At 31.1% G+C, this 12,952-nt stretch overlaps 1 protein-coding gene across 1 annotated transcript; it reads left to right on the plus strand.

The window, feature by feature from the left end:
• The first annotated feature begins 726 nt into the window (after nucleotides 1-726).
• Nucleotides 727-5,424, plus strand: LOC107026841 (uncharacterized protein At5g41620). Its single transcript, XM_015227931.2, has 3 exons — nucleotides 727-1,420; nucleotides 2,770-2,895; nucleotides 3,429-5,424. Exons 1-3 carry the CDS (start codon nucleotides 1,028-1,030, stop codon nucleotides 4,944-4,946), a joined length of 2,037 nt encoding a protein of 678 aa, XP_015083417.1. The 5' UTR covers nucleotides 727-1,027; the 3' UTR covers nucleotides 4,947-5,424.
• The last annotated feature ends 7,528 nt before the right edge of the window (nucleotides 5,425-12,952 follow it).

The raw sequence follows: 12,952 nt of genomic DNA on the forward strand, positions 1-12,952 counted from the left end.
TCCAGGTTAAAGTTAAATTCCTTTAATTTATTCATGCATTTTCGTTGTTAATCATGACTGACGTGTCTAGAACAAATATTGATGAAGAAAAAAGCCGAAAATTGAAACATGTCCAGTTGTCAACTTCCTTCTTTTTTTAACACACCGTTATCACCTTTTTCTTGTTCTTTAGATCATATACCATTGAAAATATAAAATATAAATATTTCTACTTTTTACACATATATATATCTCAATTTCGAAATCATTATTTTCCTTTACTTACCTTTTCGAATAACGTTGAGACAATAGTAACCAAAAAAATAACATTTTATTCTGCCACGGTGGGCTGAGCCACCACAACATGCATGCTAGGTTAAAGAAAGTGTAAATAAAAGCAAGAGAAGCTAGCAATGTCAACTTTCACTTTCTTTTCCCACTCGATGTTCAATACACATATTAAAATTTAATTAATCAAAATTCAACCGAATAAAACACTATTCAGAGATAAACCTTCTTACTAAAATAAAAAAATTTTCAAACTCAAAAAACTTTTGATTAAAAAAAAATAACTTTATTCACTGCACCACGTCTTTGATATCAACTTTCACTTTCTAATATTATTACTATATCCATATCAATAAAATACTTTATTACAAAAAATTGGTTTATCCAAAAGGAGGTAAAAATGAGTTGTACTATTTAACATATTAGTCAACAAAATTAAAGGCCTATGTGTCTACATAGAGTTGTTCATTTAGATTTAATCTATGCTCAATGCATACACCACAACACCTATAGAAAAAAACAAAAAAACCATAGAGTTTCCCCTATTAAAGTCTTATTTTTGGTTTTTGGCCATGGATGTTGAACTTAAACAACACAAAGAATCTGAATTCAAAGACTCTACTGATGTACAATACAGAGTAGCAGTAGCTGTAACAGTTACTACAGTGAGTTAAACTCAAATGATAATGGGTTGTTGAAGGGGGGAAAAAGAAAAAGAAAACAATAGAAAATTGTGTAGATGTGAGAGAGAGAGAGAGAGATGAAAAGTGGAGAAGGGACAGCAGAAAAGCAAGAAAATTTAGGGGAAAAGTTGAAGAAAATAGGGAAAAGAGGGGGACACACTACACCAGTAATACCCTTTTTGAGGCTCCAACATAATCATCAACAAAGTGTTGTTGTTGTTCAAGAAAGTGATAGTATTAAAGAAAACCCTTTTCAGAATTCTTGTGTTTCTGCTAGAAAACTTGCTGCAATTCTTTGGGAGCTTCATCAATACAAGATACCTTTTTCTGAAATGCATCATGTTAATGGTAATAATGTTACATCTTCAAGAATCCGCCGTCTTCAGCCTTATCGCCACCATAGACACCATATTTATGAGGATAGTAGGGTTCTTGAACATCCTGATCCTTCACCAAGTTCACCTGACCTGGTAATTTCTCTGGCCTAAACCCTTTTGCTTAGTAGTGGCAGGACTTGGTAGTAATCTTTTTGACTAGATTTTCTTGATTGTTTGTGGTAAAGTTTGAATCTTTGAGGTGATTTGGATAACCTGATGTAGTTGGAGTTGCTAGTTCATCAGAAGTCTCTTCATTTTTAATGGCTCTGTGAGTGGCAATTACCCTTTTGTTTAGTAGTGGCAGAGCGTGGTAGTTTTGCAAATTTGTGTTATTTGGTGATTAAATTTTCTTGTTGTTTGTGGTAAAGTTGGAATCTTTAAGGTTACTTTTGAGCTGACTGATGTTGTTGGAGTTGCTGGTTGATCTGAATTCTCTACTTTTTTTCTTTTGAAATGAAAAAAAGGAGCTATATGTCAATTACCTTTTTGTTTAATAGTGGAAGAATTTGGTAGTTTAGCTAATCTTGTGTCATTTGGAGGTTGCTTTTGATTTGATTTTCTTGATTGTTTGTTGTAAAGTTGGAATCTTTGAGGTTACTTTGAGCTGACTGATGTGTTGAAGTTGCTAGTTCATCAGAATTATCTCCTTTTTCTTAATAAGCTCTTGAATGGCAATTACCCTTTTGTTTAAGAGTGGCAGAACATGGTTGTTTAACTAATCTTGTGTCATTTAATGGATCCTTTTGATTAAATTTTCTTGATTTTTGTGCTGAAGTTGGGACCTTTGAGGTGACTGATGTTGTTGGAGTTACTGGTTTTTGCTGTCCCCTTCTGTTTTTCTGTCTCTGCTGTTTTTGTTCTTATTTGATCTCAATTTGATCCACAAGACTCCAACCTTTACCATCCATCGTCTGTCTAAGATTCTTTATTTACTCAAATACTCCCGAAATTGGTTCTATGATTCAAGTATCTTAGCGTGCAAGAGATACCGCTAGCCTTTTGATTTGGCAGCCTAGAGTTAATCATCAGGTTAACCCCGAAATAAGTTGATCAACAGTCGCGACCAAGTAGATAGACTCTATGCCTATTCTGCACTAAAAATTGTATCCTTGATTCCTTAGAGAATTTCAGTGCAATAAGCTTTTCAGGACCAACATATGGTTATCGACTCTAACTCAGTCTCCGTCAAGGACTAGGAAACTTGTTTAGCTATCGCGTTGCCTGACTTTGTTTTCATGCTTTTTAGTGCTGTGCTGCCTTTGGACTTAGGCTGAGATGATGTCTCTTTTGTATTCATATAGGCTACCCTAAGTTAGGCATTAAGGCACATTTGTTGTATTTTTCAGTTCTTGTCTCTTTTCTAAACTAAAGTTCAATTTGAGCTTGCAAAGTTTTGAAAATGCTCAGCATTCTCCGTTAACATTTGTGTTTTGTTTTGCCAGCCAGGAAGTGCTGGCAGTTTGAGGCGGCATGTTGCTGCATCGTTGATGCAACATCATCGATCGATTGAAAGGACCAATCATGCGATTCAACCTGTATCTCCTGCAAGCTATGGCAGTTCAATGGAGGTAAAGAGAGTGCTAATCTGCATTGACGACATCTTTAAGAGTGATACTTAATCAAACTCCTCTCTAGGTCATTTCAACACAACATTTCATTAAGGAATTTAGAGCTGATGAAAATCTCAAAGTAATTTAGGTAATAAGATTTTATACTCTTTAGCATCGGGAATTCCCGAAGACTTTAGTTTTGACTCCCTGCAGCAATAGAACATTCTAATCTTAGAAGATTCTCTCACCGCAAACATCTTGAGATCATTAGCTCCAGAAAGTGACTATTAACTTAAAACATTGGCTCCATATATAGTATCCCCCTCTTGGTAACTATGGAACAGTTATCACCATCTCTAAACCAACATGCCGCATGCATGGTCTTCTCTTTAGTTCATCTTCTACATCTGTTATTGTTAGACCAATATAATGAAATGTCTGTAAACTAGTTAGTGAGGATCAATTTTCAGGAGGGTGGATATGTTAAAAGGTTTTAGCTAAAATGAGCAAAAACATCTTTGCAATAACTCTTGTGATTATTCTTTTTTCAGATTGCACCTTACAACGCTGCAGTTACACCGTCTAGTTCTATAGACTTGAAAGGGAGGATTGGAGAGACAGGCTACAGCCTGAAAACATCTACAGAACTTCTAAAAGTGCTGAATAGAATCTGGGGCCTGGAAGAGCAGCATGCGTCAAACATGTCACTCGTGAAAGCATTAAAGAAAGAACTAGATCATGCTCGTGTGCGGATCAAGGAGCTGGTGCGAGATCAGCAAGTAGATAGACATGAAATAGATGAATTGATGAAGCAGATAACAGAGGATAAAGTGGTAAGGAAAAGTAAGGAGCAAGATCGAATTAGTGCTGCGGTTCAGTCTGTCAGAGATGAACTGGAAGATGAAAGAAAGCTAAGAAAACGCTCAGAGAGCTTGCATCGGAGACTAGCTAGGGAGCTGTATGAGGTGAAAACATCTCTTGCCAATGCTTCCAAAGAGTGGGACAAAGAGAAAAAGTCTCGACAACTTCTTGAAGACCTTTGTGATGAGTTTGCTTGGGGAATAAGACATTATGAACAGGAGTTGCATTCTGTAAGACATAAATCTGACAAAGATTGGACTGAAAGGACTAATAATGATCAACTAATTCTGCACATTTCCGAAGCATGGATTGATGAACGGATGCAGACAAAAATGGAACCTCAATATGGTCAAGGTGATAAAAGCTCAATCATAGAAAAATTCAGGTCTGAAATAGAGACATTCCTTAAAACTAAACAAACCGGTATTAGGAATAATGTTAACTTAGGGGATACCACCTACCGACGAGGTTCTCTGGATTCTATCCCTCTTAATGTTGCTGGCAGCGCTCCGCAAGATGAGGGCGATGAAGAAGATTCTGTTAGCAGTGACTCGCATTGTTTTGAGTTGCAAAAACCAAGTGCTTCTGACTTGAGATCCCGCGAGAATGGTGCCAAGGAAAAGAGTGCTGAAGAAACTATGAGGCCTAATTACGTATTGAGGAAACCTGCATTACACGAAAGGTCAAAGAGTAACAGCGTGTCCAATTTGCAGGTGAAGTTTGAAGAACAGATGAACCGGGCTGCATTACCAAGTGAAAGCAGGAACGAGTTTGACGGTAATGATCTGGGAGAAACCAGTGAAAAGAACCAAGCTGAAATAAGCACTTCGAACAAGTTTGAGATATGTGAAGTAACAGAAGAAGGTAGTTCTGGGAAAAAGAACAAAGCTGATGGAACTCCTGGAGTTAACTCAAACTATATGATTGATGAGTTAATTAGAAGCCATTATTTATTGTCAGAAAGTGGAAACATGCCACCTGAAAATGATTATGAGTTAACTTCTTATACTACTTCTGTTAGAAGGGCTCAAGCTAGTCCGGTCAGACAATGGACGGAGAAGCTTCCCTCAAACGAGAACATCTCGGAGTCATCAACTAAAATGCCACCAGATTTAAAGGAGAACACTTTGAAGGCCAAGTTAATGGAAGCAAGAACAAGAGGTCAACGTTCACGATCACGATTGAAAGGTACCAAGATCTCCCTCTAGTTATACAATCAAATGTTTTGGTAACTTGAAACATTTTATTGCATGCCACGAGGATCCGTTCTATGTGAATATTTTAATTCGTTCCTAATAACCACGAGATGATACACATATTTGGACCCCTCTTCTTGCTTTACATAAAGAGTCATTGTATAAAACGAGACGAATCAAGTGGATCCTTTTATAAAGATGGACGAAATGGCAAGTTCAAACACAACAGAAGATCCGTCAGCGCTATGTTCGAGTGCCTCTGCAGATCTAGATGATAAATGTCATGTACATTTCTCAGAAAGGTACTACAATGGGCCTTTGATCTTTGGATGATTTTTATACCTTAAATGTTTCATTCAGCTTTCAGTACATTAATGCAGATACAGTTACATGAGAAACTTGCTTCTAAATTACATAGGATTCTTGTTCTGGTGTTTTTTTTTGTGTGTGTGGTGGGGATCCATATATAATTGGTGTTGTTCTTTTCATACAAGTCTGCAACAACTGTGCATAGGGTATATTAAGTACAACTTCATAATCAAGCAAATTTTGGTACTTGTATGGGGTAGCATGTCCCCGCGGAATAGTTGAGGTGCATGTAAGCTAGTTCAGACACCATCATGTGTCTATTGGGAGGTAGTAGTACGGAATGAAATAATCGAACATCTTTCATAGACAAGGTTCCCTTAATTAAGAATCTTCACATAATGGAATTTTTATTAGATCATCGTTGTCGAAAGATTCCTTTTGAGCAAATTAAAAATTTTATGAGAAAAATGTTAGAATATGGTCAAATTTTTTGTTAGTTGCTAATATTGTTCGATGGTATTTAAAATTATAATATGAGCAGATATTAAATCCGATTTAATGTTATTCAAAAGGGTAATTTCAAGGGAACAATTTTAAAAATAGAAATGGGTCTAAAAATAGGTATATTTGCATAAATCAGTCCTCTATATTGTAAAATTTTCACTTTTATAGTTTATAAAATACTTTATAGCCCAACTTCTTGTTTCAAGTATTTTTGTTTTTATTTTTTATAAAATGGGCTTCTCTATTAGTGTGTTTCATTTATCAATATATACTTTGGGCCTCACTCCAACAAAACATGGAAGTATGGAACAATCAAACAACTTCTTATGTGTTAAACGATTTTAATTTTTAACTGGGCACGTGTCTCTCCGTTAGTATTAGGGGTTAATTTTTCTAAAGTGATGATGATTTTAATCTATTGCGTATAATATAGAGGCATATCAGACCATTTTTATCGTTATTATTATTATTGACGATTATAATCCGATGGATAATTTTAATAGTATTGCCCTCTCATGTTTTTGCTTGCGATATGTACTAATTAATTAATTGTTCTATTATGCTCTTGCTTTAGATGGACAAAGATTATGAAATCTTAACTTAGCTAGTGGAGTTGACTAAATATGATTTTTTTTAAAACTTTGTTGAAGACAAATCTAAATGATATCTTATTGAAAGGGGCATTTTTATGTTGCATGATTCTTGAATTTATTTTGTAATTATGCATCATTAGTGGACCAAAATTACCAATAACAATTTAACAACCAACTCCAAACTTTAAAGGAGATATTGTAGCCAATCGTATTGATTATTTAGGATCAAGCACTTATTATTATGCCAAAAGTTATAGCTAATAATAAAGTCCTTCAGATTTCAAATAAACGTCACGTTCAATCATGACTCTGACCTAAACCACCCTGGCCGCCTCATAAACCTTGTCATCGGCAGAATGTTGGTGTTACCCAACAATCAAGCTTCCAAAAATCTGTCTCATGCATTATGTTGCTCTTGGTAATCGAACTCATGACTACTACTTAGCACATGGATGTGTTTCAAATACTAGGCAGTGCGAGCTAGATTTATTCCCGTTGGAGACTATAAGGGATCATCTGGTTAAATCATGAAGAGATAGATAAGGATATCTTATGAATCGAGATATCCCTTGAAATAAGTGAAATCACTTTCTATATGGTATACGTAGTTAATCTTTATCATTTTAGTACAAAATATATCTTGAGACTAATTAATGCTCAGAATCAAAAACACCATTAACATTAATTATTATTATGTGATATAAGAGACTAGAAAACACCATTTGTAAATTCATTTTTTGGTGCTAGGTAGTTGAGGCCCACTACAAGTTTTGACTTTTTATTTTCTTGAATTTGTTTATAATTAATTACCCATTTCAATATAGATTTGCAACACTTGACTATGTAATATTCAAGATTTTATGAGATGATGCTTGAAAAGATAGTAGTGATTAATAAACTAATCAAGTTCAATTCACACTAATTTTTTTTCCCTCTTAATGGGTTAAAATACATAGGCCCCATTATATAAAGGTAAATCAAACTTTAAAATCTTCCATGTCTTGAAACCAACTAGCAAAATTTAATTCTATGTCATATCTGAGGAATTTTTGTAATGTGATACTTTTGCTTTTTCATAATTTAAATTATGTGAATTCTAAGTAGTTAAAAATTATATATATTTTTATGGAAGAAGAATTGAGAAAAAATTTATTCCAACAAGGAAAATTATAAATTAACTAGTATAGAGACAATAGCTTTGAATAGACTTTAGGTGCATTCGATATGAGGAAAATATTTTGCATAATCTTTTTTTATATTCGAATGATTAAAAAAAATTGGATAATCTTTTTTTTTTTTTTAAAATAAACTCCTTAAAAGAAGAAGAAAATCATTTTCTTCATGAAAGTAGAAAAAACAAGTTTCATATTAGAAAAAACAAGTTTCATAAGTAGATTTCAGGTTGATTATGTCATTCTCACGTACAGAGGCGGACCTAGAGTATGCTGAGAGGGTTCACCCGAATTTTCTCGGTAAAAAATTACATTGTATATTTAAGGTATTCTTAAGAATTTTTATGTTTATATATTGATTTTGAACTTCCTGAATATAAGATTAGAGGTTGACTTAGTGATTTAGAGGTTCAAATCACTATTTTCTTTTTTTCGAAACCCCCTTAATGAAAATCTTGAATCCGTCACTACTCACGATTATCGAATCTTCACCCCAGCATTTGTATCGGCCATGGTATTTGTTAAGATTATAAACAAATATTCTAGAATAGTATTTCTTACTTAGATATCAAATGTAAATAAATTTCTTTTTCTTTTTTTATGAATATTTTTTGTTGAAATATTTCCCTCCATATCAAATACACCCTTTGTGTTGGTTAAAGATGGTGCATATCCTTCAATTATAAACTTTTAGATTATTTTTTGTTGAATTATGGGAAAGTAGGACCAAAGCCCTAAGCATAGTTTTATTTGAGTTTTATGATGCATATCCTAAATAACAAAATGTTCAAGAATTTATTTACATCATGTTGAAACAAATATATAAAAATAAAAATGTCAATCTTTCAAAGATTCCTTTTAAAGGAAAGGAGAAATAATATGGGGTAATTTTTGAATGTTTCTATTTTAATCAAATAATGGTTAGTAAATGTTAGTATTTCAATCAAAATACTTATATTTTATCTAATCTATTGAAGTCCTATTTGATTTGAAATATGATTAGTAGGTCAAGATTCTCAATATCAATTATATGCATTAGTACAAAGTTGATAAATATTGATGAAATATAAAAATAATATATAGAAATAAAATAAAATTTACAACACGTTCTCATTCCACAAATGTATATTGTGGAAAAGAATAATCGATCATAACATATATATATATAACAATATAAAGGGAAGTATACAAAAAAGACAAGAAAAAAGGTCGGACAATAAGAAGAAAATTAGTACAACTTTTTTTTTTTTTAGTTTTCCATCCGTATCATATATTACATAATAGGATAAACCGTTCTCTAATAAAAGTAATTTCATACTCATAAAATTTAAACTTGAGATCTTTAATTAACAATATAGAAACACTTTATTACACCAAGAACCAAAAATAAAATAAAATTATATTTGAACTTCATCATCTTATCATGATGTAGTATATATCTCAACAATATAATTAAAAAAAATCCATTCGAGAACTTCACAAAAACCCTAAACATCCTTGATATCTTCAAAGTCAGAATCGGAATTTAAAATTTATGAGTTGCTGAAATTGAAACTGAATAATACAAGTATAAAGTTTAAAGTAAAAAGTTATTAAATTTATCTGAATCTGTACCTAATATGGTAACTCCGCCCCGGCATCAATAGCTAAAGCTTCACATAAAAACAGCTCAAGGTTAAATTAGGATCAGGCAAACATAAGCTGCAAAAAAAAAAAAAAGATAAAGATATTAATTAGTGTAAACCTTAATTGATTAACCAAGAAATTTCAAGTGTATATTTAACCCTAGCAAGTTAAACCATGCATGAGCACTACTATATATATGTTTAATTTGTCGAATTAATATTAGGTACTCAACAAAATAATCGATATGAAAAAAAGGTAAGAGGGAGCTCCCTTCAGTCCAAGTACAGGAAGCTCAAGACTCAACTTGTACTCCCGCTTCATTCACTCAGTTGCTGAGGTGACATTCGATTATCAAGACCTCAACATTTGGATGAATGAGTCGGCAGCAAATTGAACCCTATCGCTCCCCATGTGTGGACTGAAGAAAGCTCTCTTCATATATATATTAATCAGATAACAATAATTATTATGCCTCAATCAGATACACGTCGTTCCATTTAATACTATAAACCTTAACCCTATGACACAAGACATTTGCATATTATTATTATATTTTTTAATGTAGATGATATGAGAGAAATATATATAAAGGGGTAAAGAGGAAATGTGGAGTACTAGCTAGGTGTAAGCTCATGAGATTTATTAGTAGAAGAAATGGGCTTTATATAAGCAAGGGAAAAGGCAATGACAAGACAAATATATGATGGTTAATTAATTGAAATATTGATAATATATTTTATTGTTATTATAGTATATATTATTATTATATGGAACAAAGTTATTCATATTCTTCATTTTATTTTTTAAATTATTTTTTCTTAGTTGCCTTGATTAGCTAGCCTTTGTATTGTACACTCCTTCCAATCTTTATGCATTATGGAAAAGCCCATCACTTCCTTTGCATATGCTTTGCTTTTTATGATTTTAATATTGAAAATATATGCATTAAATATATTGTTTAATTTTTTTTTATAAGAATCATTATTTATAACTATATTTCATTATAACAGCTAAATATTTTTTGGAATTGTTTTTTTTTTATTTTATGTTATCTATTATAATATTTTGTTATCATAATAATCAGACGATATCTGAACAAATAATATTGTTATAAAAGAAATTTGATAGATTTGTAAGGAGCATAGGCAAGAAAATGAAAAATAAGCTGTCTTGCACTGACAATTAATCAACCACTTATAACATTTGATGTTGGGAATTTGTATTTATTTATGTATGTGAAAGTTTTGGTCAAACATTTTATCACTTCCCTTAGTTTTTTTTTCTGTACATTCAACAAACTAAATATAATAGTTAAGCTTTTATATACGTTAATGGGAAATTTAGGTCGAATAATAATAGGACATTGACTATGTTATCATATATCACACACTAAAAGTTGGCACGTATAGCTAGAGAGGAGAAGTGTTCAAATTTTATTTAAAACTCTTCAATCGATTTGATGTAAGATTCTTTCTATCAACGTTACTTTTACGTCTGGAGATGGATATTTTTTATCTAGAATTTTACCATTCATTTCGAAAAGTGACATTCAAGGGCCAAAAAGAATATATATTCCCTCCAATTCCCAAACACACAAAAAGAGTTTGTAGGTGTTACAGAAGACCCGATAAATCTAATTATGATGTTATGTCAAATCAAATCTTGAACGTACTATATAAAGTTTTGAAAAAAAATAATTAAATGATGCATCATAGAAAATTATGATGTGCTTAATTGAAAATCTTCATATTCACCGTCAAATCATTCATGGTCTATTGAATAAAAGACTCGATTCACAAAACTCCTGCATAAAATTCATAGAAATGCCAAATTTAACCTTGTAAACGTTTTTTTAATAACCTTACAAACATTGTATTTATGTAAAAGGTTATCTTTATGACTTCAACTCGTGATCTCCTAATCATACAAAGATAAACTTTTTTCATATGCCGATTAATGATTAAATTAACCAACTCTGTTGATAACAATCTTAGATATAGTATAATACATTAATCCTCATTTAGCAAAAAGATTAAGCACCTAATTAAGACAAACCACTTTTGATGTACAGAAAAACCCTAAAGATTTTATAATAGACCCTAATTAGCTCTTTCTTGATTAGGGCCAATTAGTATATTAATCCTAGTTTGACAATTACTCTTAGTAGCCTTTTTGTTATGTTCATTCTTGTCTCTATGTGTCTCTAGCCTACTCTTTTTATTCTCCTAGCTATATATGTAGAGAGATAAATAAAAATAAATTGATCTTATAATTTTTAATTAATATCAATATTACATGTGTTAGTATACAATTTTCTTATTTGATTATTAAAATACACATTTTCTTTAGTTTGGTATAGTACTTCTAGTACGTGTTTGAACAATAATATTTAATTGAAATTTCAAACTCAAAATCTAGAAATAGAAAAACTTCTGTGAAAAATCTACTAACTTTTACTATATAACGAATATTATGCATACTAAATCTATATTAATTAAATCAATAAATATCGAATATCAAATAATACCTAAACTAAAAGTAATTCTTTTATGTGTCATTTCATATAATTGATCACACCAAATAATGCACCTTGCCACTAGACAAATACCTCCAAAAGCTTGAGCAGTAGGGAATTTTACACTATATTTAGAATGATATTAAAATAGAATTAAATAAATGGAATATTCAATCATTGAAGTTCTTGATAATTTAAGGAGAAAATGTAGCTATTTTTTTTAATATACATTATTACTTTTTTAAGTTTTATATTAAATTGTTCACATATTTAATATCGAACAGTGTCTAAACATGTTAAAATATTGAAAAGAAGACTCTTATATCGAAGATGAATGAGATGAATTGAATTATAATGACTTTGAAAATAAATCTTTTTTATTAAGCTAACTTGTGATGTTAAATTAAATAAATTTCATTTAACATAATATTCAAATTGAACTTACAATACTCATGAGCTTGTTTGGACGTGCGGGGTGAGCTCGTTGAGATGAATTATTCTTATATAGTCTTGAATGATCTTTTCATCGTAAATTAGCTTTTAAGATTGATTTAACTGAGATTATCTATTTATATATACAACATCATTAGTATTTTTCAAATGTTATTTATATGCTATACATAAACTTATTTTTATATTTATAGAATAGAGAAACTATTTCCGATCACTCAAAATAATATCACATGCTGTATCCCTATGATGAAGAAAGAACTTTAATAAAGTACACATATATTCCTGTCAAACACAATTATTCGAGCTATAAATGTATAAATATCAAATTATAAAATTATATCAGAATTCTGAACCCACATATCTCTGTTGGCCACAATATTTTGAAGTTCAAATCATATCTTCCTCCCTTCCCCACCATTTGGAAGGGGAAAAGAATTGGAAAAAATTTGGCTTTTGTGTGAGCCATTTTATAACAATTTAAGTTATATACATCGTTAATATTATTTTATATTACATTATTTATGAATTTTCAACGCGTAATAGTAGCTAGTTATCATTTCGTTATCAAAATTACTAATACTATCATAACATTTACAAAAGACATAATAAGTAAATGTATAATGAGACTTAATTTTATTTGATATTTATATGTTCTTTAATTTTAAATATGCACAAATAAATACACGTAACACGTTACGTGTTTGTAGGTCTGATTTTTCTCTCAATTATTTTACTGATCATATTCTCTCTATTCCAATTATCACAACATTTGTTGACAGAAGACAGACATGAAATGAATAGTGAAAAAATTATAATTTTGTAGGCTAGATGTAACAAAGCTAGAAA

Source organism: Solanum pennellii, chromosome 8 (genome assembly GCF_001406875.1).
Source record: "Solanum pennellii chromosome 8, SPENNV200".
Classification (NCBI taxonomy): domain Eukaryota; kingdom Viridiplantae; phylum Streptophyta; class Magnoliopsida; order Solanales; family Solanaceae; genus Solanum; species Solanum pennellii.